This window comes from Bos indicus, chromosome 23 (genome assembly GCF_029378745.1).
Source record: "Bos indicus isolate NIAB-ARS_2022 breed Sahiwal x Tharparkar chromosome 23, NIAB-ARS_B.indTharparkar_mat_pri_1.0, whole genome shotgun sequence".
NCBI lineage: Eukaryota > Metazoa > Chordata > Mammalia > Artiodactyla > Bovidae > Bos > Bos indicus.
Window position 1 is genome coordinate 29241346 of NC_091782.1, and position 27834 is coordinate 29269179.

Consider the following 27834-nt stretch of genomic DNA (forward strand, 5'->3'; position numbering starts at 1 on the left):
ATGGAAAAAATATGAAATTGACTGCATCATGTTTTCAGAATTTTTGTGCCCTAGGTTCAATATGTGGATGGAAGCTTTGAGTATAGTTTTAAGAGCAAGAATAAGACTTGGGGTCCTATGTTAGTTTAAGGAATCATCTGAAGTCTCTAGTAATCCAGTGAGAAACCACACACACTAAACCATGCATACCCTTCATCCCTCTTTGAAGGGCATTTTGTTATAGCCACTTAGATCTGATTCCTGAGGCCTCAAGTAGAGGGAGATGGAGAGAGCATCAAACTTTAACTACAATTCAGCAATATGGTTATGCCTCTTTCATGGCGATGGACCTGAAACACGCAGGCATGAAGCATTTTGAAAACTAATAATAACCACCATTTATTGAGCATTCACTACAGGACAAATGCTTTATTACATTTGATCCTCATATCAACAGTATAAATGGGGGGAAAAAGAAAAACTCCTTTTTACTCTTTGAGAATCTGAGGCACGGAGATTGTATTTGCCAAGATTGCAAGGCATTAAGCGGCAGAACCTGATCTCTTCATCATATGTCATGCTGTAAGTCACTCAGCTAATGTGACAGGTTGCCATTAAGAGGTCCCAAACGTCTCTGTCTGTCCTGTTTCCCACTTTGGTGCCAGCCAGTCTGACCAGCATTGATCAAAGCCCAAGTCAGGTTGTGGTCCTCTCCCTTTTCCATTTCATGATGAGAGGAAAGCTTTCCCTTCGTGGCTTACATTTGGTGCTTATTTTGTGCCCTGAATAGACTGTAAGCACCTATAGGGCAATGGTAAGTACTCAACCCATATTTGAACACAGTGCTAGGAATGTATGTATGTTTGAGGACCTGGCATCCTTGGATCTGTCTTCCCACTGGAAACATGCTCCTCCCCATCCCAGGAAGTCAGGGAAGCTGGGAAGCAGGCAGTGGGTCCTTCTTAGAGAAGGCACCTGGGGTTGGGGGTGGGGGGATTGGGGGGGGATTCTGAAGAGTGAAACCACTTCCTTTGTAGCTAGTTCCTGTGTTGACAGAAGTGAAGGGGAGGAGGGGGGTGGAGGGAACACAGCTGGGGTTTAGGGGGCTACTGAGGCTCTGGAGATGGGAAAGCCAAAAATCCTTTCCCATTCTGAACCCCCACCACTACTGCAGCTGGAGGAGCTTTTCCCAGTCTCTCTGCTCCCCTGGGGCAAGAGAAGTCAAGCCAGCAGTTTGGGTGGGAAAAGAGAACTGGAGGAAGTTGACAGGGATGGGCGGGGCCCGTGGGGGGGCTGACCAGGAACCCAGCTTCCTGCTCAGTACCCAGGCATCCAGCCCCCGGCTCACCCCCACCCCTTTCGGCCCCTACTCCCCTCAGGAACTCAGGGTTCCGGTCCTCCTCCCAAATCCCAGCTACCCCCTCCCCCATCGGTTTCTCCCCTCCAGGGTATGGAGGCTGAGAGACCCCAGGAAGAAGAGGATGGTGAGCAGGTGAGCTCGGCACCGGGTTGGGGAGGCTGACACTGGGGGAGAGAGAGGTGAGAGGACCTGGGGCAGAGACTGAGTAATGGTGTACTCAGGGGACTTGGATGGGTTTGGGCATACTGAGGCAGGAACAGAGACACAGAGAGGAAATGGGCTGCTGGCCTAGCCCTCTGCCCACCCCACCCCTACTTGACCGGAACGGATGTCTCTCAGCATCAGGGTCCCCATCAGGATGAGCATGGCTGGCCCCCCGCGAGCTCCAGCACTCGGCCTTGGAGGTCTGCCCCTCCGTCCCCTCCTCCTCCAGGGACTCGCCCTACAGGTACCCCCAGCCCCGCTCTGGGGAGCTCCCTAACCTGATACCCACTTCTTTCCTGATCCTATTACCAAGGCCCACTCCATCAGGGGCTCTCTCCCCACCCCCTCCAACTCTCCATCACACCCTGGTAGCCCTGACACCCCCAACACACACACACCCACCACTCCTTTTGCCAACCTCTCTGGATCTGAGCCCATGCCTCCTCTCCCCAGCCCTGGGGCCCCGCTCGGCCTCCCTGCTCTCCCTGCAGACCGAGCTCCTTCTGGACCTGGTGGCAGAGGCCCAGTCCCGCCGCCTAGAGGAGCAGAGAGCCACCTTCCATCCCCCCAAGAACCCCCTAAGCCTAGGTCGAGCCCTGCCCCGGCCTCTTGAGGACAGAGAACAGCTCTACAGCACCATCCTCAGTCACCAGGTGAGACAATCCCCACCCCTCCCCGCAGAAGGCAAGATCCAGGCTTCTTGGTTCTGGCCCCTTTTCTCTCTTGGGTCCTACCGCTCATTCTCCCCAGGCATCTTCCCCCTCGCCAGGTCCTACTCTCCCTATCCCCACATCACTGGTGTCCTCTATGCCCCTCACACCAGCCCTGGCTCCTTTCAAGGTCTGCTCCTCTTAAAACCTCACCATCAACCTCCCCTTCCTCCACTCCTCCAGTGCCAGCGGATGGAAGCCCAGCGGTCAGAGCCTCCCCTACCCCCAGGGGGGCAGGAGCTCCTGGAGTTGCTGCTGAGAGTTCAGGGTGGGGGTCGAATGGAGGAGCAAAGGTCCCGGCCCCCCACACACACCTGCTGAGACTTGAGCCCCCCACCAGCCCCTCTGCATTCCTGGGGCTCAAAAGCTGGGCAGCCCCACTGCATGCCCTCACCCCTGCCAGGGAGGAGCACCAGAGACTGGAAGACCCAGCATAAATCTCAATATTCATCACCCTCATCCACCTTTCCTGGGAAGTGGAGCAGGTGAAAGTCTCAAAGCCTAGGAATAGCCAAGGTAGGATGGATAATAACTCCCGCCATAACCAAGTGTGTTATGAGGCTATGAGAGGATCCCAGCCTCAGTGGGACACCTCACCCTCTCTTCTGATCTCAGGGAGTGCCTGAGAGTCTCCGTCTTGAGCTGTGGGGACAACCCCAGTAGTCAAGCTACCAGGTGGGATCTCAGGGCTCTGTCCTCCATCTCCCAAAGAACAGCAAATCTCCCAAGGTTTTGACCTGGGAATTCCACCCTCCTTCCCAATAAGAAGAAAGGAAGAGAGGGCCCGGCAAAGACATAAAGACCATTCTCACATCTCCATCACCCGCACCCCCTAGCCCCAGGACTGAGGGGCCTACAGGCTGTGAAAGGACATTTAGCCCTGCCCACCCTCCCTCCCCATTGCTGTTCTGAACTGTCTGATGTTTGGTTATATGAATAAATGTGATCCCCCTCTGGACTCAAGACTGGTGTCTGGGGTGGCCGGGTGGAGGGTAGGAAGGTGAGGCCGGAGGCTGCCCGCTCTCCCGAGTCTGGCCAGAGGCCAGCTCCCCTCCCTGGCTGGTTAATTACTGGCTCATTAAGCAGCGGCTGGAGACCTCCCTAATTATCCCCCCCAGCCCCCCTCTCCTGGTTTTAATTAAGTAGAACAGGGAGGGGAGTCATTAGGATAAGAAATATGAACTAAGCTGTCTGTGAACCCAGGCATTCCAGCGGCCAGGGTCCTCATCAGCTTGATCCCGGATTTAGAACCCGGGTAGAAGGACCCCCAGCCTCCAACACGCCCCCGCTTCAAGGCCACAGAAGTCCAGCCCCTGGGCCCTTCCCTTATTTTCCCCACGGGCTAGTCTCCGCCCTCGTCCCCTCCTCCACTCGGTCTCAGTTCCTCTGTTTCTGTGCGTCTCTCTCCGCCCCCAGCTCCTCCCTGTTCCTCCTCCCTTCTCCCCTCCTCTTCCTCCCCGGCTCCCCTCCCCCAACCTCCCTCCCTCGCTCCCCCCTCCTCCCTCCTCCCTCCTCCCTCTCTCTCTCACACACACCCCCGCTTGGGCCTCCTCTCTCTCTCCGGCTCCATTTTCTCCGCCGCCGGGGGCCGGGGTCTCCTGTGGGGGGCCCAGACGGTACCCCAGGTCTCCCTTCAGGGCCGGGGTGAACCCCCGGGAGAGCCGGGAGCCGGAGAGACGGGCGGGGGTTGGGGCGGAGGGAGCAGCGGCCCCAGCGAGTTTGGGGGGGAAGTAACCAGGCGCGGGGGAGGGGCGGAGCAGGGAGGGGGCCTCAGGGCCCCCCCCAACTATGGACGAGCGGCTGCTGGGGCCGCCCCCTCCAGGCGGGGGCCGGGGGGCCCTTGGATTGGTGGGTGGGGAGCCTGGGGGCCCTGGCGAACCTCCCGGTGGCGGAGACCCCGGTGGGGGTAGCGGGGGGGTCCCGGGAGGCCGAGGGAAGCAAGACATCGGGGACATTCTGCAGCAGATAATGACCATCACCGACCAGAGCCTGGATGAGGCCCAGGCCAAGTGAGTGCCCCCAACCCGGGACCCCACACAGACCCAGCAGAAGCCCGGTTCACAAGCTCTGAACCTTCTGGAAGCCCCCAACTCAGGACCCTCCCCAGGATACTACAGCTCTCCTCTCCTTACTCCCGGGAGCCCCAAGATAAGTGATCCCTCTCAAACCTCCCTTCACCCCCCAGTCCCTGAAACCTTAGAAAAGGGGAACCCTAGGTGGTCTTACCCCCCCACCTCTCCCTAACCACCCCACATCCTTCCATCTCCAGAGACCCCTTCTGACTCCCAGACTGAAAACCTGCTGTGCTGTCTGCTCCCCTAACTCTCCAGCCCACCCTCTTCCTAGGGCTCTCCAGACCCCTCCCCAGGGCTCCGACCATTTCTCTCCACCCAGGGCCTAGCCTCCTAGGTCCTCGGGCACCCTTCGCCCCTGCTCAGTGGACACTAGGAGCCCTGCTCAGTCCCAGGACCCTTCACACATCTCTATACTGAACTCCCCACTTCAGCTCAGCACCCCTCACCCCCTCGGGCACCTCAAACTCTGATCTCCTCCTCCTTCTCCTCGGCCTCCTCCTGTCTTCCTCTGAAATCTACCTAGTCACTCTTATTTCTGCAGTCATTCCCACATCCTCTTCTGTACCTTTCTAGACCGTCTCCCACAGTCCCCACCTGGCCATGGTGCCTTTAGCTCGCGGCACCTTCCCTCCTTCCAGCCAAAGCCGGGCAGCTTCACCTTGTCTCTGCATGGAAGCTGAACTCTTCCTAAGAACCCCCCAGACTTCATTCGGCCCCCAGCCTTGCTTTTTCTTGCCACAGATTGACCCACCACCTCCCTATTCCCAAGCTCCCCTCTCTTACCCTTGTGGGTGTGTCGTCCTGTGGTTGTTTTTCCCCCTTGGCAATTCCATAGCCTCTCAACTTTTCTCTCCCGTTCCCCAAGGAAACACGCCCTAAACTGCCACCGCATGAAGCCTGCTCTCTTTAGCGTCCTGTGTGAAATCAAGGAGAAAACTGGTACGTGAGTTCCCTCCTCCGATTCCTCAACTCTGGGGACAGAACCCTGGTTCCCTGTGGAACTTAGGCTAAGAGTTTGACAACTTGGGGCTCTGAGGAAAGTGTGGGTCAGGAAGATTGCTAAGGGGGGCTTGGGTGGGAACCCACACCTGGAGACTTGGGTCTCCAGGAGGGCTGAGAGCTGGGGTGTGGGGTCCCTAAGTCCACTCGCCTGCACGCTAGGCCTCAGCATTCGAAGCTCCCAAGAGGAGGAGCCTGTGGATCCACAGCTGATGCGCTTGGACAACATGCTTCTGGCAGAGGGTGTGGCTGGGCCTGAGAAAGGGGGTGGCTCAGCGGCTGCAGCGGCAGCAGCTGCAGCCTCCGGGGGCGGAGTGTCCCCTGACAACTCCATCGAACACTCGGACTATCGCAGCAAACTTGCCCAGATCCGCCACATTTACCACTCGGAGCTGGAGAAATATGAGCAGGTGAGGAGAAGAAGCCAGAGTGGGTGGAGGGAGAGGCCGTTAAGGGCGATGCCCAGGGCCAAAGGGCTCCTGCTCACCAAGCCTCGGGCCCCCACTGCAGGCGTGTAACGAGTTCACAACCCACGTCATGAACCTGCTGAGGGAGCAGAGCCGCACGCGGCCCGTGGCACCCAAGGAGATGGAGCGCATGGTGAGCATCATCCACCGGAAGTTCAGCGCCATCCAGATGCAACTCAAGCAGAGCACCTGCGAGGCCGTCATGATCCTACGTTCCCGCTTCCTGGACGCCAGGTGGGGCCCAGGGCCCCCAACCGGCCCCCAGCACTCAGCTCCTTCCCATTTTTCCCCACGCCTCAGGCCTCCATGTTGCACAGCACAACAGTCTGCTCCATGACATTGGCGCCCTGTGAAGTGAATCGACAGGATGGCCCGGCCAAGACACCAACACCCTCCTCATCACCCCCTCTTTCTTCTATAGACGGAAACGCCGTAACTTCAGCAAACAGGCCACGGAGGTTCTGAATGAGTATTTCTACTCCCACCTGAGTAACCCATACCCTAGTGAGGAGGCTAAGGAGGAGCTTGCCAAGAAGTGCGGAATCACTGTCTCTCAGGTACCGGGGAGGCGTTTGGAGGGCACACAGCTCTAACTAAGGTTTTCACAGAGGAATAGGTTCCCACCTGACCCTGCTTTCTGACCCCACCACCCCGCAGGTCTCCAACTGGTTTGGCAACAAGCGGATTCGCTATAAGAAAAACATAGGAAAGTTCCAGGAGGAGGCAAACATTTATGCCGTCAAGACCGCCGTGTCGGTCACCCAGGGAGGTCACAGCCGCACCAGCTCCCCGACACCCCCTTCCTCCGCAGGTGGATCCCACTGCCACCCTGGCTGACTGTTCTGCACGCTTCCTGCTTTTGTCCCACTTCTTGTCTAGGCAGGATCAGAGTAGAAAGAGGGGGCCTTCTGGGGTGAGAGGAACCAAGCTGGTCAGATGGGTGGGGATATCGGGGGACTGAGGCCACTCCAGTGAAGTTATTTCTGCCTTTCTTCCAGTAAGTGGCCAGGGGAGGCTCAGAAACAGCCCGCTCCTTCTGAGTGTTGCCATGTTGTCTTGTGGATAATTTGGGTATGGTGGTACGCCTCCACCAAGCTAGTCCAGGGCACTTCCTGAAAACTGAGAGCTGTGGGGAGTCTCCCATCTGCCATCACAGGCTCTGTTACACTCTTCCCTACTTCCCCCTCTGCTCCCCCAAGGCTCTGGTGGCTCTTTCAATCTCTCAGGATCCGGTGACATGTTTCTGGGGATGCCCGGGCTCAACGGAGATTCCTACTCTGCCTCCCAGGTCAGGTGGTCCATCGCGCCTTGAGTAGGGCTTTTTCAAACTCGGTTCCCCTACTTTTGGATATGAAAGTCTTCTCTTCCAAGGCCTCTCACTGTGTCGTGTCCTCCCCTGTTGCCTGCAGGTGGAATCACTCCGACACTCAATGGGGCCAGGGGGCTACGGGGATAACCTCGGGGGAGGCCAGATGTATAGCCCTCGGGAAATGAGGGTGAGTATGCCCCTGAAGCCCCTCTCCTCAGGGGATGGGGGTGGGGAGGCCTTTTCCCTCGCAGCGCTGGCCCCTGTGCTGGGTTTCTCAAAGCCCCACCCCAGCTGTCTGTCTCTTTTTTTCCCAGGCAAATGGCGGCTGGCAGGAGGCTGTGACCCCGTCCTCAGTGACATCCCCGACAGAGGGACCAGGGAGCGTTCATTCGGACACTTCCAACTGATCTTGCCCCTCAGGGCCACAGGGGTGGGGGCTCACAAGGCAACTCTTGAAGAGGACACAGGCATCCGGAGAAGACCCAAACACGGGAGAAGCACAAGACAAGAGAAGGCCAGATGGGGCCGTCCCCTCCCCGGCCAGATTCTGTCAGTGCTGGGGGTGCCGACGACATGGCAGGGAAGATGGGGTCCCCTCAGGGGAGAGTGGGGTCTGTCTACCCCTTTTTTCTTTCTTTTTTTTCTCCCCCTTTCTCTCTCTCAGAAACACACACACCCTATTTTTCAGATCTTTCCTCTCCTTTCTCATAAACACACCAACAACTGTTCTGTTTCTCTCTCTCTGTCTCTCTGTGGGCTCCCCCACTCTTACCTCCCCCACCCCACTTATCTGCTCTGGGATCTGTGGAGACGCCAGCCCTGCCCAACCAGAGATGCCAAAAATGGGGACATGACTTCTGGACAGAGGACATGGGCCACGCCCCCTGTCCCCCCCCACCTCCTGCCCCTCCAGACGGCTTTTATTACCTCATACGCAGCTCATCTTAAACCAATAGAATCGCTCGGTGGACGAGAGTGTCTGACTCAGATATCTACCTCGGAGGGAGTTTCTGCTACTTTAGGGAATTGTTGACTGGGCTTTGGGGTTGAATTTTTTTTTTTTAAGGAAAGAAAAATTATCCCGGGGTTCCATCTGTAGTTTTTTTAATTCTTATTTTGGGAGTTTTTGGTGGTGGTGGTGGTTCTTAATTTTTAATTTAGTTTGGGGAAGTAGATGTTTTTATAAATAATGTGTTTTTGTTTTTTTTTTTTAAGTTGCTTTCCCATATTAGGGGTAATAGCCAAAGGGGTCATGATAAGAGAAAGGGGAACAAATAGGCCTGCCTGGCTCCAGTCCTGTCCATCGAGAAGTAACATTTAACAGGGCATCAAGCCTGCTTCCCCCCCCACACACACACACACAATCACTTAGGTATTCTCCTTTGCTTATAAAGTCACTTAGGTGTCCTTTGCTCATGTGGGCAGCTTTCTGCTGCACTGAGCATGGAGGCAGTCGGTCTTGCTCTGTCGGCCTATCCCCCTTCTTCCTACATCCCTTGGGCAGGGCTGGACTCAGTAATTGTGAGCAAATGACACATCGAAAATCCTTTTTTTTTAAACTATTATTTAAAGATTGGAGGAGGAAGAATGGGGAGGGGGTTATTGCCAAATATGTTAAATATGGGTTGGGGTGTTTGTGTGTGTATTGCCCTCAGTTTCCCCAGATATGAGGTATCTTTTTTTCTCAGTCCAAAATCAAGAGGGTTGGGGGAGAGAGGAAAGAGGCTGCAAAGAGCCAGGTTATGAGGGAAGGTAAAATCTCCATCCCCAACCCTGGGCCCTGAACCCTACCATCTGAACCCCTCAAACATCCTCAGGCATTTATAAGACTGTCACAGTGGGGAACCCCTCCCGTCAAAGATCCAGGCAGGATTGGGGGGCAGGTTGGGAGTGTGATGGGTGGGGGTGGGAGGCATGGGCTGGGGGCAGTTCTCTCCTCACTTGTAAACTTGTAGTTTCACAGAAAAAAAAAACAACCACAGTTTTAAATAAAGAAATTTCTTTTTTTCCTGGGTTTAGTTGAGAATTCTTTTAAAAAATATGAAAAACCCCAGAAAAAAAATTTTTTTCTTTCTCAGAAAACCCTAAATAGGTGCTCCCCAATCCCCGCCCCACCCAGGTCTTCCAGTCTTTCCCTCACCACCCAGGCCCCAGGTTTCACCCCCGCCTCCTGGGAAACAGCCAGGCCTGAACCCTGTTGCCTGGCAACCTTGCTTAGTCATCCAGTAGCCTTCAGTGGACTGGTGGAATAGGTTGGGGGTCCTGAGGGGTGAGAGACCCTAGGAGATGCACTCCCCACCCCCCCATGGATGTGACTGTGCCCAGAGGCTGGCAGTGCCCTGGGGTGGGGTGACAATTGTTTCTCCTAGTACCTGAAGGACTCTTGAATTTGAATTCCTAGCATTCCCTGTGACGAGACAGGACGGGGGAGATGGGGGCAGGGGAGAGGGTACAAGCCCCACCTAGGGTGGTGGCCACAGCAGCAAGGGGCAGACAGAGCCAGGAGCCTGGGAAGGAAGCAGGATGGCAGCAGGGGCAGTGGTCAGAGCCTGGATGCTAGTCCTCAGTCTGTGGGGTGAGCCACTCCCCTGCCACAACCCTCCCCGCAGAAGGCACCCCGCCCTGTCCCCAAATCTCCCCTCCAGCTTTGCAGGAACCTGGGTGCCGCTTTCCAGTCTCCCTCATCCTCCCTGTTCTAGTCTTGCTAGCTGCCATCTCCCTGCCCTCCATCATGGTGCTGTCTCCCAGGGACAGTCATGGGGGACCAAAACATCACAGCCCGGATCGGGAAGCCACTGGTGCTGAACTGCAAGGGAGCCCCCAAGAAACCACCCCAGCAGCTGGAATGGAAACTGGTAAGTGGGGCTCCTGTCTCTCCACTTCTGGGGACGCCAGTGAGATTCGCGCCCCCTCCTGCCCACCTCCTTTCTTCATCAGTCCTTTCCCAAAGGGCCTGCACTGTTGAGGCCCCTCTCCTCTGCCCCCAGAACACAGGCCGGACAGAAGCTTGGAAAGTCCTGTCTCCCCAGGGAGACCCCTGGGATAGCGTGGCTCGGGTCCTCCCCAACGGCTCCCTCCTCCTGCCGGCTGTTGGGATCCAGGATGAGGGGACTTTCCGGTGCCGGGCAACGAGCCGGAGCGGAAAGGAGACCAAGTCTAACTACCGAGTCCGAGTCTATCGTAAGGGTTCCCAGGACCTCTTCACCACCCACCTCTCATCTAAGGAAAAGCCTTCGACCCCAGCCCTTGACTCCTTGGCCCTGGCCTGGGAGAACTTGACTTCAGCTGCCCCCATTCCCACACCCAGGGTGTGAGAATCTTCAAAGCTGTGGCCTCTGATAGGAATTTTCCCTCCTTCAGAGATTCCTGGGAAGCCAGAAATTGTTGATCCTGCCTCTGAACTCATGGCTGGTGTCCCCAATAAGGTAGAGGATGAAAAGGGGAGACGTGGAAAGGGGTCCTGAGGATGGGAGGGGAGTGTAGCTCTGTGTGTGTGTGTGTGTGTGTGTGTATGTATCACTCAGTTGTGTCTGACTCTTTGTGACCCCATGGACTGTAGCCCGCCAGGCTCCTCTATCCATGGGATACTCAGGGCAAGAATACTGGAGTGGCTTGCCAGTTCCTTCTTCAGGGGATCTTCCTGACCTAGGAATCAAACCCGGGTCTTCCACATTGCAGGCAGATTCTTTACCATCTGAGCAACTGGATTCTCTTATTTCCAGAGATGATGAAGTTGATTTTTCCCCAGGTGGGGACATGTGTGTCCGAGGGGGGCTACCCTGCAGGGACTCTTAACTGGCTCTTGGATGGGAAAACTCTGATTCCTGATGGCAAAGGTGAGTCCCAGCGTCTCCCCTCCCAGCTGCCTTCTCTCTGAGCCCTCTCCCACACCCACCCTGGAATGTCTCACCTTGTCTTCCCCCCCACCACAGGAGTGTCAGTGAAGGAAGAGACCAAGAGACACCCAAAGACAGGGCTTTTCACGCTCCATTCGGAGCTGATGGTGACCCCAGCTCGGGGAGGAGCTCTCCACCCCACCTTCTCCTGTAGCTTCACCCCTGGCCTTCCCCGGCGCCGAGCCCTGCACACGGCCCCCATCCAGCTCAGGGTCTGGAGTGAGCGCCGAGGTGGGGAGGGCCCCAACGTGGGTGAGCACATGTCAGAATGTATGACCCTCAGGAAGGGAAGGGTTCAGCCTGTGGCCACTGGGACCACACACAGGTAGGACTCTCAACCCCATCGCCTTCCCACCCCCAGACGCTGTGCCACTGAAGGAAGTCCAGTTGGTGGTAGAGCCAGAAGGGGGAGTAGTAGCTCCTGGTGGTACTGTGACCTTGACCTGTGAAGCCCCCGCCCAGCCCCCACCTCAAATCCACTGGATCAAGGATGTGAGTGACCTGAGAGGGGGCTGGCAGGTAGCAAGATACATAATTGGCAATTCGGAGGGCAGGGGGTTCATGGAGAGGCAGGCAAGGAGGTACAAGGGTATCTGAGGATGTGGAGGCGAGGACAGAAGTATGGGATGTGTGGACAGGGGGTTTAATAGTCTCCTATCCCTCCTTCCCCCACCAGGGCAGGCCCCTGCCCCTTCCCCCTGGCCCCATGCTGCTCCTCCCAGAGGTAGGGCCTGAGGACCAGGGAACCTACAGTTGTGTGGCCACCCATCCCAGCCATGGGCCCCAGGAGAGCCGTGCTGTCAGCGTCAGCATCATCGGTGAGACCTTCCTCTGAATCCCAGGCCAACCCTGAGGCTGGCTGAGGGACAGTGCAGGCCCCAGTTCCCCACCCTACACTAGCACTGTCCCCAAGAGCCACCCTACCCCTCCCTCAGTGCAGCCACACCCAGGCCTCCTCTGTCCGACACAACCCAAGAGAACAGCCTGTCTCTTTAAGGGACTCACTGGGGTTCCCACTAAATACCTCGCTTCCAAACTGAAGCCTTCCCTTCTTTGTTTTCCAGAAACAGGCGAGGAGGGGACGACTGCAGGTGAGGGGGTTGGATAAAGTCAAAGAGAAGCAGACAGACCTCAACAGGACTGAGGGGGTCAACCAGAAAACAACTATGAGTGGTGGGGCCATGCCCTCAGTTATCCCCATCTCCATACAGGCTCTGTGGAAGGGCCGGGGCTGGAAACCCTAGCCCTGACCCTGGGGATCCTGGGAGGCCTGGGGACAGTCGCCCTGCTCATTGGGGTCATCGTGTGGCATCGAAGGCGGCAACGCAAAGGACAGGAGAGGTGAGTGGAGGAAGCCAGACACCTCAGACTGAGAACTTCCAGGCAGGAAGCAGAGGTGTGGGGTTAAGAAATGATGGCGTGCTAGAAACCATGTGCAGAATTCTCCCCAATCCTCCTCCCCAGGAAGGTCCCGGAAAACCAGGAGGAGGAAGAGGAGGAGAGAGCGGAACTGAACCAGCCAGAGGAGCCCGAGGCGGCAGAGAGCAGCACAGGAGGGCCTTGAGGAGCCCACGGCCAGACCCGATCCATCAGCCCCTTTTCTTTTCCCACACTCTGTTCTGGCCCCAGGCCAGTTCTCCTCTGTATAATCTCCAGCCCACGTCTCCCAAACTTTCTTCCACAACCAGAGCCTCCCACAAAAAGTGATGAGTAAACACCTGCCACATTTGCTGTTGTGTGCTGTGTGATGCCCTCTCCCCCATGCTTCCCCACACCACACCAATATCTGCTCAAGCTGGGGAGCAGATGCTCCTGTCCTGAAGGAGGGACGGACAAAGGTAGGCAGAGTGAATACATCTTACCATGTTTATTGAATTTATCATAAAGGAGGTAGTGAGGGGAGGGAAGCACTTGAGAGTCAGGACCCACATTAGACACTGGGGAGAGAAAAATTAAATTAAATCAAGGGGAACATGGGAGAAGAGTCAGAGGAAGCCTTGCCCACCTTTCAACATCAAATCAAGAAATATGGTGGAAAGCAAAGGATCAGGAGAGAGGAGAGACAGACACTGTCTTTAGTCCACCCTCCTCTCCCAGAGCTGAGAGTTATGACGCTACTGAGGGAGCAGTTCAGAGCACAGGTTCTCCCAGCCTATGCACAGATGTCACTCTTCCTCCGCACATCCTTGTGGAAAGTGGCCAGGGTTGGCTTTAGCCAACAGAAATGAAGGGCCTGTGGGGGGGAGGGTCCAGGAGTAAGGAAGGGTCAGCAGGGACCCCCAATACTGATTCTCCTCTGGCTGGTGGTGGGCAGGAAGGAGACACGGCTCAAATACTGAGCAGCCAGAAAAAGAAGAAGATGGCGAGAAACAGGAAGAGGGAGTCCTGCCAGCTGGAGGCCGGGTGACCCTGTCCCAGATCCACACCTGTGGAAGAGAAGAGAGCTGTGAAAGAAGTATCCACTCATAGGCCAGGGGATTCAGAGGACTTGCTGGTAGCAGTTGAGGGCAGACGCTTACCTGTACCCCGACGGAACGGTTCATGGGTATTGAAGACGGTGGTGAAAAAGCCAAAGGGAAAAGCACCAACACCAAATGAGAAGTGAAAGCCCCCAGTATCGCCAAATGGCTGGAATCCCTAGGGAGGCGGAGAAGGTCAGTGGGGAACGAGGCAAGTCTTTGGCAAGGAAGGAATACAAATCAGACAAGACTCACCCCTCTGCTCTCCGGAGCGGGTCGCTGGCCCTGGGGGCGGGGTGGGGTTTTCAATCTGAGGAAGAGGAGAGGGACTATCAATATTCCCTCCTCTTCTACACCCCACTCCCCCGACAGAAGTGTCCACTATCCTTCAGTACCACCTCCCCTCTCTTACCTGGGATCCTGGGGCTTCTGGCTCCCTCGCCCATAGAGAGGGACAACATTTTCTCTGCTGATCCCAGCTTTGCACACTGGGCACTCTTGCCGCTCTGGCCGTGTCTCCAGCCACTGGGGGAAAAAAATGTGGTTTCCAGTACACAGAAGGGTTCTTCCAGCTCCTCAGACCTCCCCATTTCCCTCTTCATCTCCTCTGAGTACGCACCTGATGAAGACAGGGCCAACTGCAAGGGGGAAAAGAAAGGTCAAACCAGTTGAAACCAAACACAAAAGAGATACCTACCCAACCTCAGAGTCCCACCTCGCTGTTACCAGGTATTACCTGCTGTTTCTTTTCATATTTTCCACAACTCCTACCATGCCAGCCAATTTGGCCATCCTGCTTCTCTAACCTTCCAAAGCTACATCCATTCTCAACAGGCTCAATCCTCACTTCTCTCCTCTCCCCCGCCACACCCCCCACATCCCATACATATACAAATCCTCACCCCTTCCTTCTCTGCTTTTCAATTTAATTTCCAGTTTTCTTCAACCACCCCTTTCCAAGCTCCTTTCAGCCCTCGTCTCATTCTTGCCACCATAACTCCCCAAGCAAATCCCCTTTACCAGCACCTACCTTCTCCCACTACTTTTCCTATCTCCTATGCTCAATAAAGACCTTACTTCCACAATTCCTTAATCTTTGGGGGCCGCTCCTCCACAGTGCTCTTGTCCGCAGGTTTCTCATACCACCCCTTGACACAACTCATCTGAATGTGATCCCACGTTCTCTAGATCTCCCCTAACCTTGCACTCTAATCTGTTCCCAACTGTACAGCTAAGACCCCTCAATTTCCAGAGGTAAGGTGGCTCGGGTCTCACCTGCACAGACGTGCGGTGCCCACCTCCTGCGCCCCATTTCTTCTTAACACACTAGTTGGCGCCTAGTTCCTACGACTTTCCACGGGTCTCCTCTATACAGACGTGACCCTCTCACCCACACATACCCCAAAAGACGCAAGAAGCCCCACTCAGGCCTCACCTATGAAAATGTGCCCTCCGATTGCCTGTATGACTGTGGCACCCCCAGCCCAACCTCCCCAGGATAGATGTGAGCCCCACTTATTTTTGCCCCCTTAGATTCTCACCAGTACAGGTGGCCACACACACTGACCACAGCTTCCCGAGCAGTCTCCAGACAAATATTACATTCGAAGGTCGCGCCCGCCCCTCCCCGCTCGCGGTTTGGCCCTTCGGGGCCCCCGTCCTCCTCCTCCGCTGCTGCCATGGCCGGTACTCTTTCGTCCCCCGCGTACCCCTTAGTCCCCTGAAACACACATACAAACGCCCCGAGAAACGAGAAACCTCCTCCGGCCCACGGTCTTTGGACAGGCTTCAAAGTTTTCTAATCACTATTGGCCTGAGTGCCTGCCAATCATACAGAATCGGAAGGAAGGATTGGTCCAAAAGGCGGGGGGCGGAAAGATGGTTACGCGGCTCCGCCCTTACACAATGACTATAGGCTGACACAGTCACAGTTAGTCTACGATGCCACGGGATTGGTAACAACTCCATACGTCCTGTCACCCAGCTAGGGCGGGCTTTATTCGTCTGAGTAACTGCCAGTCATAACCAAAGACCAGAAGCAATTGGCTCAAGACTGCCTAGACGTCGCCCACTACAAGCCCCAGTCTTTCTTTTACTTCCTCTTTCAGAGAACGTCCGGATTCCTATTGGACTTTGGAGCGTTTGGCTCCGAAGCAACTGATTGGCTAGAACTCGACGGAAAATGGTAGCTAGGTAAAGTGCGCGTGCGCATCAGGCGGAGGGACGAGGTGGGCCAATCCTATGAGGATTGAGCCTTCTCTGGTCCCACCCCTTCACCTCTATACTGTCGCCATGGTGACTGCTCTACAATTGGCGGGTTTTTGGGGTTCAAAGGCCTCGGCTCGGCCTCATCCGGGTCCTCCGACTGCGATCTCTCTCGACTGATTGGGTCTCTTTTTTCGCTCCTGATTGGCCCAGATCAGGAAAGACGGCGAAGAGCTCGGAAAAGAGGACAAATACTAGGGTCGCAGGGTTCAAAATGGCTTCGGCCTCCTTCGGTGACGTAGAGAGCAGAACTTGGGTCCGCCCCTCCCTCTTAGTGAAGAAGGGAGCAGGACTAGGATTAGCCCGACGTTTGGATGGTGCGAACATCGACCTGCAGCGCTGGTGTTAACCCATCACCCTCGGCTGGACGACTCAGCCCGCCCCTCTTTAGGTGATTCACAGAGCAGAACTGAAGACCCATCCCCTTTTTAACGTGACACATAGTAGAACGAGTTGACCTCGACTCCGTTTTAAATCTTAAAAGCAGAAAAGGTCTAGCCCCCTCCTTTTGTGAGTGGGTGCAAAAGAGGCAAGGCCCGCCCCCTTTAAGGCAACCCGCCCCTTCTTTCTCCTGTGCCCAGCAGAACTGGGGTATTCCTCCTGGCATCCTGGGGTATTATACCTGGGACTTAGGCAGGCTGCTTCAGAGCTTGGGCCTTTCGCACAAGTTTGAGCCTCTTCTATAGTCAGTGGCCCTCACTGTAGCCCAAGGAGCAGAAGTAGGTAACCGCCCTGCCATTACGGTGTTCTTTACATCCTATTCAGGGGCATGGAAACTCTTTCAGGGCAAAGGTGACTGGGGGCTGGAGGCCAGACACAAGCTGAGGGTTCTTCAACAACATCCTGATAAAAAGGCCCCATGTGACTCAAGTGAGGAAAGATGAGAAATTAGGAGTCGCCTATGGCAGAGGAGGTTAAGGTTCAGGCCACGACGTGTAGAGGTTTAGGGAAAAGGTCCTTGAGAGGGAGAAGAGGAGACCAATAGGAGTGGAGAGTTGATGGGATGATCCTGACAAGGGGATGATGGGAGTATGGTGGAGAGAGAGCTAGGTACATGACTACAAAATTAAGGAGGCATGCTCATCCCAGAGGAAACAGCATTCTTGCTCACTTTTTCAAGAAATTAAGCCTAATGTCCAATTTCCATTGGAAAAAAAAGCATACATCTTTTCTATATTGCAGAGACGGGTAGTCTCAGCGTGGGTGAGTAGGAGACTATACTAAGGAAGAAAGTAGACAAAGTACTGAGGTTAAGGTACAGCCTAGAAGGACAAGGGCCTGAGAGTTTGCCTTCTCTCCAAAGACCAGGATGGGGGGCGGGCAGTGGAGGAGGGAGCTGGACTGCTAGGAGATAGTGGCAGGGACAAAGGGCAGAGATCAGATGAGGGTTGGAAGGTGAGCTGGGGTGACATCTCGTCTCCATCGAGCCCTGGAGAGAAAAAGAAGAGACGTGAAGAACCTAGTGCTTGGCATATAGTAGGTGCTTGATAAATATTTGAACTTGAATGGGGAACAGGAGGAGGGAGCTGGAAAAGGGTTGGAGTTGGAGGGAATAAGCAGCAGATGTGGGAGTTGAGAACAAAAAGAAGCCAACTGACAATATGAGGAGAACCGATGGAGAATGAGAAGGAATACAGCAGCAAGGGACACACAAGCCATGTGTGCCGAAAGGAAGTTGGAGGAAAAAAGATGCAGCTGGAACCAGAGAAGGCCAGAGAGACCTAAGCAGAGCCCAGCTGGGCCCTCGTGGGGCGGAGCTAGGCAGAAACTGAAAGATGTGGGAAGGCGATAACAGGGTCCCCGGGAGGCGATTGGCAAAACAGGGCGCCCATCACCGCCCCCTACTTCCTGGCCAGCCCCGGAAATCAGCGGGCGTGGGGAGGGGTGGCGGGGGATAGCGGCAGCAGCAGCAGCCCCAGCCCTCAGAGAGACAGCAGGAAGGGAGGGAGGGAGCTAAGGGGACAACCCCCCACCATTCCTACCGCTATGGGCCCAGCCTCCCACTCTCACCTCCCCTCCTTCGGCCGGGGCTAGGACACCCCCAAATCCTGTCGCCCCCTTGGCACCGACACCCCGACTGAGGCAGAGACACAGCCACCCGCCACCACCGCTGCGGCAGCCTGGCTGGGGAGGGGGCCAGCCCCCCAGGCCCCCCACCCCACTGAGGTGGGGGCAGGAAAGGGATGGGAGGAGGAGGGAGGAGGGGATGGGGGAGAGATTGGGTCTGGGAGGGCGGGCTTGGGGAGAGGATTGATGGGAAAAGGATAAGGGCCGACTGGGGAGAGGGTTGCTGGGGAAAGGAGAGGGGGCCTGAGAGGGGGAAAGGATGGAAGAGACACAAGAGGGAGGAGAGATGGACACCCTGTGAATTTGAGATGGGGGTGTGGACAGGGGGATCTTGGAGAGGAAATTCCCATCACCTTCCCAGTTCCTTTTTGTGCCCTTTGGCCCCACATAACTCTTGCGGGGTTGTGGCAGTCAGAAGGCAGTTTACTGCCCTCGATTCCCCAGCAGAATTGGCTTCCTAGGAATGCCCTCAGACACCTCTGTTTCTGTGTAGGCACAGGACCTCTTGTTTCTCAGTGGCCTTCGGTACTGTGTTCGACCCTTACTGACATACAGATGCCTCGTGGGGGGCCATGTTTTCTACACCGAGTGGGTGTGCCTTTGACATGTTTAATGGCTTCTATGCCAGTAGTGTGCCCAGTGCTGTCCACAGGCTGGAGAAACAGTGTGTTATTTTCCATCAGAATTGCCTGTTCTCATATCTATGTCCATGTCTCATGCAGTCTTAACGTGTTCACGTCTGCTTGTTCTCATCTGTTGCCTCTGTTGTGTGGTTTTGTGTTTCTTGTCCATGTTATGTATTTGCACGTTTACTTTAGCATGTAGAGATCATACCTTACTTTGTTCAGGCCCACAGGTGCTGTGTTTAGTCCCACCATATGCAGGCGCCTTCGTGTGTGGAATCTCATGGCTTAACTGACTAGCGCACACTCGGTTGTGATTGGATTGGCCTGTTGACTGTCTGTGTTTTCTTAATCCTGGTTCACACCACCCACATGCGTGCCCCTTCGCATGATGTGCTGATGTGACATGTCCACAACTCGTGTGCTTCTGGTTAGACATGTATTTCATAATTTGAGGGGCAGTATATTTTGTGAGCCATATGCTCATTAACTCCCTTGGCACTCCATTGTGCTTATGAATCCTTGGACATTTCCTGTTCTGCAGAGGAAAGGAACATCACATATTAGAGAAGAAGATAACTGGGCCTCCATGTTGCTGAAGAGCCACTTCCATATACCTTCCCTTGCTGACCCCCTGGCCTGCATCTCTTCATGCACATTATCTCTGGCGCCTGTGCACAGTCTGTGTCCATGGAGCTCAGTGCCCAGCACAGGGTCAGCCCTGCCAAGCACATGAGCTGTCTGTCCCCTGCTCTTTGCACTGTTGGCACGCATTTGATGACACCAGCATCTTTCCCCTGTGGCATGTTAATCCCCATTCTGTATGTTTCTCTTGTGCGAGACGGTGTGTTCCATCTTGTCTCAACTGTTGTTCTGCCATCACTGTGACCCTCTTGTGTGTGTGCATCCAGAGTAGGTTACTGTTAGGCCTGTGTGTTCATTGCCTTCTTGGTGCCTTTTCTTTTCCTAGTTAATAGTCCTCAAGAGGGTAGCTATCTGATTCATGTTCAGAAGTGTTGTCCCGTTAATTACAACTAGGTGGGTATGTACACATCCTTATAATCTGTCCAGTAAATATTTATTGAGCATCTTCTCTGCTTCATTCTGTCCTGGGCATTGGGAATAAGACAGTTCCTGCCATCAGGCTTGCCTGCAGGCTAGGAAGGTAAACACAGGTGACCTCAAGCAACTACATGCTGTTTAGTGTTGAGGTCAGTGGTCCTCAGACTTACATGCACATTGGATTCACCTAGATGGCTTGTTAAAACACTGGTTGATGGGCCCAGTGCCCAAAAGTCTTGTTTCAGAAGATCTGGGGTGAGGGCCAAGGATTTGTGTTTCTACACTTTGAGGACCAGTGATCAAGATAAAGTGTAATGAAAACACAAGCCTGGAGGAGTTCAGGAAGAACTCCAAAAAGTGACACCAAACTGGATGAGGCAAGTGAAGAGGTGGAGGAACATCCCCACCGAAGGGAACATCCTGTTGTGACCTAGAAGCATGAAAGATCATGGTGTGTCTGAGGAACTGCAGTTAATCGGTGTGCTGGAGTGAAAAAGACTCTTGTAGGGATGTGGCCAAAGATGTAAGCAGAAGTCAGCCTGTCCAGAAGGGCCTCTGGGCAAGAGATATGCTCAGATTGGTGTCGCGGAAACATCCTGTGGTTGCCGTGTGGAAGATGGATCGAAGGGGATGAGTTAGGAGCCTGTTGCACGTAGTGCAGGGGAGACACGCTGGTTCCAGCTTGCGGGGAAAGTAAAATGAAGCCACACAGAGCCCGCTCTCCTAGTGCTGGCACAGTCCTGTTTCCCCTATCACCTGTCACCTTCACCCTTGGCAGTGGACTGACCTTGGAGCACAGTCCTTCTGTCGTGGAAGGGAGTGCCTTTGGCCTTGATATGAGTGATAGATGTTTACCTGAATGCCGTTTTTGTGAATTGTGACCCTGCCCCCAACAGTGGGTCGGAGTGGAGGAAGGAGGAAGAGCCTGGAGAAGCGATTCTGCATGCCACGCTTCCTCCTCCAGAGCTCCTTCCTCTCCCAGGCAGGTGGTACGATGACCCTTTTACTCTTTCGCCCTCCTCCTCCCGCTTGGTGAGGACTTGCATACTGCCTGCCGGACCACTCTGCCTCCAGTGTCGCTGGAAGCGAGGGGAGGGCTGGTGGGATCTGTTTGCCTGTCTGTGGAGGCAGGATTAATGGACATAGGTATGTCCATGGGTTGATCTGGGAGCAGGGAGCCTGCCTGGGTGGAGAGGGGTTTTACTGGGTATTCATTTTGCCGTCCTTTTATCTGTCATGATTATAAATTTGCATGTGTGCACGAACATGTTGGTCTTTGTATAACTGTGTGTGTCTGGGTTTGCATTAGTGACAGAGCCTTTATTCTTGGCAGTCAGCCCTTGAGAATGTCTGTGTTTTGTCACGTACATGGTATCTACTATGTGCTGTGTGTACACATGTGTACAGATATTTATACAGACAACAGCATAACCAAGTGGTTAGGAGCACAAGCTGCTTAGGTTTAAGCTAGGAAGTACCCCTTGGGGGTCATATCACCTCAAATAAGTTTTTTAACCTTTCTAGGTCTATTTCCTTTCATATGTAAATTGTGTGCTTTCATATTTAAGGACTTAACATAGTATATGGGCTTGAACCCACCTGCCAGTTCAGGAGACATAAGAGACTTAGGTTTGATCCCTGTGTTGGGAAGATCCCCTGGAGCAGGGCATGGCAACCCACTCCAGTATTCTTGCTTGGAGAATCCCATGGACAGAGGAGCCTGGCAGGCTACAGTCCATAGGGTCACAAAGAGTCAGAGACAACTGAAGCAACTTAGCAGCAATGGCAACGTAGTATATAGACCAGCCTTGTACAACAGAACTATAATGTAAGCCATGTATATAATTTTTAATTCTCAGCTACATAAAAAAGCAGGATGAAATTAACCTTAGTATATTGAACCCAGAATGTCCAAAAAGTTGTAATTTTAGAATGTAATCAATATAAAAGATTATTAATGGGATATTTTGCATTTTGTTTTTATTCAACATCTATGAAATCTGACATGTATTTGATACCTCTCAGTGTCTCTCGGTGTAGAATAGGGCACATTTCAAGTGCTCAGTAGCCATATGTGGCTGGTGGCTACCATATTGAGCAGAGAGAAAGACCATTATAAGAGCCTTACTGGCTGCAAGTGTTAGCTATTATTAATGTCCCTTTATTGCCGTGTATCTGTGAGCTGTGGATGTCCATGTCGTGTGTCTTTTGTGTGAATATATCTGGCACCTTCAGGGACGGGTGGGAGAGCAGCCCTGAGCTCCCATCCCCATCGCTCCCCTCCTAAAGAGGCTTCCTGGACAGGTGTTAATGCTCCCCACAGCCCCCCAAACCTTCCCCGCGTGCACCTTGCCGCCCCGCCCCCCCACCTAGGAACCAGGCCCACCGCCCTTCGCCCCGCCCCCTGCAGGTGACCAGAATGGAGCTGTGGCCAGGGGCGGGGACTCTGCTGCTGCTGCTCTTCCTGCTGCTGCTCCTCCTGCTGCCCACTCTGTGGTTCTGCAGCCCCAGTGCCAAGTACTTCTTCAAGATGGCCTTCTACAACGGCTGGATCCTCTTCCTGGCTGTGCTCGCCATCCCTGTGTGTGCCGTGCGAGGACGCAACGTCGAGAACATGAAGTGAGGTCCCAGGGGCTTGGGGTGATGGAGGGAACCTCAGGGTCGGAAGCGAGCAGTGGATGGGGAGGGCAGTGAGTGTGCAGGAGACACTGAGCGAGCCGAGCCCAGGGACGAGGAAGGGGAGAAGACTGCCAAGATGCCCAGGAAGGTGGCAGGGTGGCGGGGAGCTGAGCCCTGCTGGCAGATGTATGCCAGCGGGTCCTGCTGGAACCCCTTGCTGTATGGGACCCCCACAGGATCTTGCGTCTGATGCTACTCCACATCAAATACCTGTACGGGATCCGAGTGGAGGTACGAGGGGCCCACCACTTCCCTCCTTCACAGCCCTACGTCGTTGTCTCCAACCACCAGAGCTCCCTCGACCTGCTTGGTGAGCAGCCCCTCCCAGCCGCCCTGGGAACCTTCCCTGGGATCACCTCCCCTAGGGGTCCTCCACCCTCCCTCCTCTGGGACGTCGCCCCCTTGCTCCCTCTGCTGCCCTCAGGAGCAGGGTGATACACCTGCAGTCACCCTTACTTTCTCGGGCTGCCCCTGCCGTCCCAGTCTACCTCTTCCCTTATCTCTGGTCCCTGGCGGTGTGGCTGAGGTGGGCCGCTTCCTGTGATGCTGATCCTCACCCCGCCCCCACCCCTGCCCCAGGGATGATGGAGGTGCTGCCAGGCCGCTGTGTGCCCATTGCCAAGCGGGAGCTGCTGTGGGCCGGCTCTGCTGGGCTGGCCTGCTGGCTGGCGGGAGTCATCTTCATTGACCGGAAGCGCACTGGGGATGCCATCAGTGTCATGTCTGAGGTCGCCCAGACCCTGCTTACACAGGACGTGAGTCACCCTGGGGAAATGGGGCTTAGAGGATAGAACAGCTGTAAACTGATGTGCAGGGCCCACAGGCCTCAGAAGTCCCATGACAGCATCATAACCATTTTCTGACTGCTCCATGTGTGTCTTCCTTGACCCCCTCTCTCCCCCAGGTACGGGTCTGGGTTTTTCCTGAGGGCACGAGAAACCACAACGGCTCCATGCTGCCCTTCAAACGTGGCGCCTTCCACCTCGCAGTGCAGGCCCAGGTGATCCCGACTTCCCCTTCTCCTGACCCGCAGTCCCCAGCATCCCTTCCTCTCTTGGCAGAGGCTCGTCATGGGGGCCTCAGAAGGAGCTCTGGGCTGACCGCTTTCCCCCCCACCCCCCACCTTCAGGTTCCCATTGTGCCCATCGTCATGTCCTCCTATCAAGACTTCTACTGCAAGAAGGAGCGCCGCTTCACTTCGGGTGAGGGCTCTGTGCAGATCTGGGATTGGGGGTGGCTGGAAGGGCCATGAGAGGCTAGAGGGATATCCCCACAAGGCAGGAGCTTCAGTCAGTGTCAGAACGGTGAGATGTCCACCTGATCATGTAATGTGACCCCACATCAGCCGATACGTATTTATGAAGCAGAGCTGTACCCTGCTAGGCAGTAACACTCTGTCCTTCCAGTAAGGGCCGTTACTGTCTAGCAGGGAAGATAAGCCTTTGTGTGCAAAGTCAGAGCATCCGGCAGTAAACGCTAGACTGTGAGGGCTGGCAGGGCACTGAGGTGTCTGGGCTGGGGTTGGGGAAGGCCTCAGCGAGCAGGTGGCAGTTGCCCATGGCAGAGGGAGGGGAGCTGAAAGGTGGAGGACGAGAGCAAGCAGCAGGAGAGCTCAGCAAGCAGGCCCCAGCGGTGGGCAGAGTCCCAGCAGACAGCCCTGACGGTGCTCACCCCCTTCCCAGGGCGATGTCAGGTCCGGGTGCTGCCCCCAGTGCCCACAGAAGGGCTGAAGCCGGATGACGTTCCAGCTCTGGCTGACAGAGTCCGGCACTCCATGCTCACTGTTTTCCGGGAAATCTCCACTGATGGCAGGGGTGGTGGTGACTATCTGAAGAAGCCCGGAGGGGTGGGCGAGGCCGGGCTCTGAGTTCCCTTCTCATCTCCCCCTCCTCTGCCCCACCCCCCACCACCTTCTCCACACCTACCAGCCCACCGGCCTAAAGCCGGGCCAAGCTCCTCATCTGCCCTCTCCCCACTTGTTCTCCTCTTTGGAATCTTCAACTTTTGAAGTGAATGTGGTCACAGCACCGCTCCCTGCCCCCGTCCCCGCCCCCCTCCCCACAGACTCCGTTGCCTCGGTGCAGTCTCCACTCTGACCCCTGCCTCCTGTGCCATCTTGTCTGTGGGACAGTTGCCTCTCCCTCATCCTCAGTGGTTCAGCCTACACAAGGGTAGGAACACTCCATTCTGTCCCCAGTGGACCCTCTTCCGTTGTGGTCTTCTCTCCCACTCCACCTCACGTTGGCCAGTGGACTCATCCATTCTGTGGAACAATTCCTCACTCCCACGTCCACAGACACAGTGGACTCATCCGTTGGTGAGGACACTCCTCACGCTGTGGCTGGAAGCTGATGCGTGGAATACTTCTCCCAGGGTCACCCTGGGAACATTCCTCAGCACCTTCTCTCTTCTTTCCGTGGAGCCTCCTGTCAGTGGAGGCTGGACTCTTCTCACCCAGAGGTCTCATCCCTGCCCTTGCCCAGGTGCCCGGGCTTGAGCACACTCTTGGATGCCACATTTCCACTTCCACCCATCCCCTGGGTACAGTTGTTCAGTGGTCCTGGCCCCCCAGCGCCCTGCAGCCCTCCTATACCATCCTAGTCGGGCACAGGGGGAAGAAGCAGTTAACGGGTGCTGCACTCACTTCCCCCTGGGGAGCTGGGGAAAGGACCTGAACCCTGGCTGGAGGGGATGGGGAGGGCTTTTAATTTATTTCCTTTCTTTTGAGGCTTCCCCTCTCTGAGCCAGTTTTCATTTCCTCCCTATGGCAGTAGCCACTCCCTGCCTCCCACCCCAGACCTGTGCCCCAAAAACCGGGGAGGTGGGCTGGGAGCAAAAGGAGAGGGTGGGACCCAGTTTTGCGTGGTTGATTTTTATTACTTATCTGGATAACAGCAAGAAACCAAGAATAAAGACTGAGCAAGATCTGAGCATGTTCTGGCTGTTTTTGTTAAGGAGTTAAGAAGGCAGTTCTCACCCAGGCATCGGCCCTAGCCCGAGGATTCAGGGGTGGCAACCGCCTTCCTCCATTCTTTAGCTTTGCATGGTTTCCATTGTCCATGGCTTCTCAGCAGCAAGTAGCCTTATCTGCAGCTCCCTAGCCAGCCAATCCCAGAGGATTAGTGAGTCCAGTTTCTGTATAAATTAGAGGGCAGGGGCTCTGCAGAGGCTCCTTATCTTCGCCCTTTGAGGCCTGGGCCCAGGCTGTTGTCCTCACAGGAGCCTGGTTAATGACAAGGAGACAGGCAGACAAATCGACTGTGTATTTCTGGGATGCCTAGAGCGGGCCCTGGACGCTAAACAGATTGACAACCTCTCTCAACAATAAGTGGAACCGCCACTGAGCTGGAGAACGGGGTACCAAAAGAGGGGGTGGTGAACTGCAGAAATCTGGGAAGGTATGAGGTGAGTGGGTGCAGAGGAAGGATTTTGGATAAGAGAAAACTTAAAAGTTGGGAAAAGGTGTTTTGAGGAGCTGGGGGGCAGTTGTGGGGAGATGGGGGTCCCCACCGAGAGGGCCATGGGGACTCACAGGTGCCCAGTCTCTCCTCCAGCAGCAGCACCTGGTCACTGAGAGACTCGATCCTATCACCCTGGCCCCACAGCTCCGCCACCTGTTCGGGCTGCAGCTCTTCCGGGGGCACGGGCAGCACTGCTCGGACCCAGGCCCCAGCCTGACCGGCCCACTAGAAAGGAAGAGATACCTCAGAGGGGCAGGGAGGGGGCCTGTCAGCTCTGTAAGTGTGGCCTCCCGGCATCTCCACTCACCTGCTCCAGCCTCTCCAGGCGGCCTCGCAGCTCGCCAATCTCCCGCCTCAGGGCACGCTTATCAAGTCCAGCCTCACGAACTGGGGACCAAGGAGAGGGAGCGTCACTGCTGCCCCGGCCCTGCCTCTATTCGCCCCCTGCTCCCACCGACTCACCGGCCACATTGAGGATGCTGGCACTGGTTGGGGGCTCTGGGGCCCTCTCCGCGCAAGTACGCCCATCCAGGCCCAGCACCAGGCCGTGCGGGCAGCCACAGGTGAAACTGCCCGCCGTATTGAGGCAGCGATGCGAGCAGAGAGTGACGCCGGTTCTGCATTCATCCACATCTAATTACCGGAAAGAGGAGGGGGCTGACGGGGGCGGGGCGGGGATGGGCGCCACTGACGGGCAGGGAGGTCCTGGCACACCTCCGAGGGAGGGCGAGCCTACTCACCCACGTGACAGTGCTTCCCACCCCAGCCCCGGGCGCACTCGCACTGGTCCGGCCGAACGCAGACACCTCCATTCTGGCAGGGCTTGGCGCAGATGGCTGAGGGTGCAGGAAGTGGGGTTCAGAACCTAGCGGAAGGCCTGGCTCTCCGCCCAGCGGGGCACACCTCCCCCTAAGGCCCGGGAAGCCCTAGCCTCACCTTCATCACAGGTGAGTGCCCCAGGATGCCGCTTCTTCCAGCCCTGGCAGCACACGGCGTGGGTCTGCCGCACCTCCCTCCGCACCTCCCTCCAGGCCACGCGGTACGTGGTCCTGGAACACAGCGCCGGGCTCTGGGTGTTAGCCTATGTATGGGTCCTTGTCCTGGCTTTGGGGGGTTCCTCTTGAGAGACCCCGGGGTCCTGGCTCCCCATCCTCACCTGTAGGTGCTGCAGACACGCCTTCCAGAGCACAGGGTCAGATAGGGCTTATATACAGGTTGGCTGTAGGACTCATTGTAACGGAGTGGGACCACCAGGGTCTGCTTGGAGCAGACCCCCTGACTGCACCCATGTGGGAGAAAGTGAGACACTGAGTGGGCCAGGCCCTGGGAGCCAGAGCCCCACTTCCCTTCACCCTCCCTAAACATGACAGCCTCATCCCCCCCTCAACTTTGTTTTGCCCCCTGTGAAGCCCCACCCCTGGCCCTGCCACCTCTGTTGTCACCTCTCTTTGAGGGCTCCACCCTTGGCCCCCTCGCCTGTCATCAGTAGCAGGAGGAACCAGAGTCCGCCTAAGACAGTGCACGGCTCAGCCCTGGACCCCATGATTCTCCTTGACTTCAGACTGCCAGCTGCAGGCAAGAAGAGGTTAATGGAGGCCCTGCCCCTCTGCTAGTAACTTCTCCAGCTCCAGCGCTCCCAAGAACAGTCTGCTGGTGCCCTGTAAGCCAGGCAGGACTTTCATTTGCACACTTGCACTAGCCACCAGGATTGTCAGCACCTGCACATATTTAACACCCACCATCCTTTAGCACATCATGGTCCATGCAGCACCATACAAGCTCACAGCCTGACCCACTCCCTCCACCTCCCCTCAGGCCCCTCCTATCTCTGATGTGCCCTCTTCCATCCTAATCTTCCTACCTTCAAAATCTCAGATATTCACCATTACACCCCTTTACACCTTGTATACAACCCACGCACCTGGAGGCACCACCTTAAGCACACTCATGCTACCCTCACAACCCCACCACCACATACACCCTGGACCCTTTACTCAAACAACACCTCCAACCCACACTCACTCTAAGACTCTTAGTGACCCCCACTCTTTCCCCATTGACATTCTCTCCCCACCTGTCTTTGCCTTTCTCCGGGAGACTTCAGGCCAACCAGCCTCAGCAGCAGCTGCTCAGACTGGTGGGCGGGCTGTAAAGGGGAGGAGGGGCTGGGCCAGACAGAGCCCTCCCATCCCTGCCCCCTCCCATAAGCCTCCTCCCAT

General features: G+C 55.6%; 5 protein-coding genes across 13 annotated transcripts; 3 read left to right on the plus strand and 2 right to left on the minus strand.

Annotated features, from left to right (window-relative positions):
* Positions 1 to 1084: 1084 nt before the first annotated feature.
* LOC109577208 (pre-B-cell leukemia transcription factor 2) lies at positions 1085 to 8073 on the plus strand. 4 transcript variants are annotated; one of them, XM_070778158.1, is made up of 12 exons: positions 1086 to 1471; positions 1679 to 1787; positions 1997 to 2196; positions 4216 to 4262; positions 5194 to 5267; positions 5490 to 5737; positions 5838 to 6028; positions 6216 to 6351; positions 6452 to 6605; positions 6994 to 7082; positions 7204 to 7290; positions 7418 to 8073. In XM_070778158.1, exons 1-12 carry the CDS (start codon positions 1430 to 1432, stop codon positions 7508 to 7510), a joined length of 1470 nt encoding a protein of 489 aa, XP_070634259.1. In that variant the 5' UTR covers positions 1086 to 1429; the 3' UTR covers positions 7511 to 8073. The 4 variants fall into 4 exon arrangements, with proteins under 4 accessions (XP_070634261.1, XP_070634259.1, XP_070634260.1 ...); XM_070778159.1 differs by having other exon boundaries at positions 4219 to 4262; XM_070778160.1 differs by lacking the exon at positions 6994 to 7082 and having other exon boundaries at positions 1085 to 1471.
* A 1111-nt stretch (positions 8074 to 9184) lies between these two features.
* Positions 9185 to 12728, plus strand: AGER (advanced glycosylation end-product specific receptor). Of its 3 annotated transcripts, none has more exons than XM_019986037.2 (11): positions 9185 to 9678; positions 9852 to 9958; positions 10091 to 10283; positions 10464 to 10528; positions 10852 to 10939; positions 11036 to 11251; positions 11361 to 11491; positions 11676 to 11817; positions 12064 to 12090; positions 12211 to 12340; positions 12464 to 12728. In XM_019986037.2, exons 1-11 carry the CDS (start codon positions 9627 to 9629, stop codon positions 12561 to 12563), a joined length of 1251 nt encoding a protein of 416 aa, XP_019841596.1. In that variant the 5' UTR covers positions 9185 to 9626; the 3' UTR covers positions 12564 to 12728. The 3 variants fall into 3 exon arrangements, with proteins under 3 accessions (XP_019841596.1, XP_070634263.1, XP_070634264.1); XM_070778162.1 differs by having other exon boundaries at positions 11036 to 11230; XM_070778163.1 differs by lacking the exon at positions 10091 to 10283 and having other exon boundaries at positions 9185 to 9958.
* A 123-nt stretch (positions 12729 to 12851) lies between these two features.
* On the minus strand, positions 12852 to 15180 carry RNF5 (ring finger protein 5). Its single transcript, XM_019985494.2, has 6 exons — positions 15000 to 15180; positions 14078 to 14096; positions 13871 to 13983; positions 13714 to 13768; positions 13519 to 13636; positions 12852 to 13425 (listed from the first exon to the last, which is right to left on the minus strand). Exons 1-6 carry the CDS (start codon positions 15137 to 15139, stop codon positions 13328 to 13330), a joined length of 543 nt encoding a protein of 180 aa, XP_019841053.1. The 5' UTR covers positions 15140 to 15180; the 3' UTR covers positions 12852 to 13327.
* A 769-nt stretch (positions 15181 to 15949) lies between these two features.
* Positions 15950 to 25084, plus strand: AGPAT1 (1-acylglycerol-3-phosphate O-acyltransferase 1). Of its 2 annotated transcripts, none has more exons than XM_070778167.1 (7): positions 15950 to 16114; positions 21886 to 22094; positions 22331 to 22464; positions 22734 to 22909; positions 23059 to 23154; positions 23284 to 23356; positions 23837 to 25084. In XM_070778167.1, exons 2-7 carry the CDS (start codon positions 21895 to 21897, stop codon positions 24019 to 24021), a joined length of 864 nt encoding a protein of 287 aa, XP_070634268.1. In that variant the 5' UTR covers positions 15950 to 16114; positions 21886 to 21894; the 3' UTR covers positions 24022 to 25084. The 2 variants fall into 2 exon arrangements, with proteins under 2 accessions (XP_070634268.1, XP_019841052.1); XM_019985493.2 differs by lacking the exon at positions 15950 to 16114 and adding an exon at positions 17607 to 17889.
* Positions 25011 to 27801, minus strand: EGFL8 (EGF like domain multiple 8). Of its 3 annotated transcripts, none has more exons than XM_019985491.2 (9): positions 27690 to 27801; positions 27058 to 27184; positions 26772 to 26894; positions 26552 to 26664; positions 26356 to 26451; positions 26078 to 26248; positions 25923 to 26002; positions 25687 to 25840; positions 25011 to 25377 (listed from the first exon to the last, which is right to left on the minus strand). In XM_019985491.2, the coding sequence occupies exons 2-9, from the start codon at positions 27156 to 27158 to the stop codon at positions 25328 to 25330; spliced, it is 888 nt and encodes a 295-aa protein (XP_019841050.2). In that variant the 5' UTR covers positions 27159 to 27184; positions 27690 to 27801; the 3' UTR covers positions 25011 to 25327. The 3 variants fall into 3 exon arrangements, with proteins under 3 accessions (XP_019841050.2, XP_070634267.1, XP_019841051.2); XM_070778166.1 differs by having other exon boundaries at positions 27058 to 27273; positions 27690 to 27754; XM_019985492.2 differs by lacking the exon at positions 25687 to 25840.
* Positions 27802 to 27834: the final 33 nt, after the last annotated feature.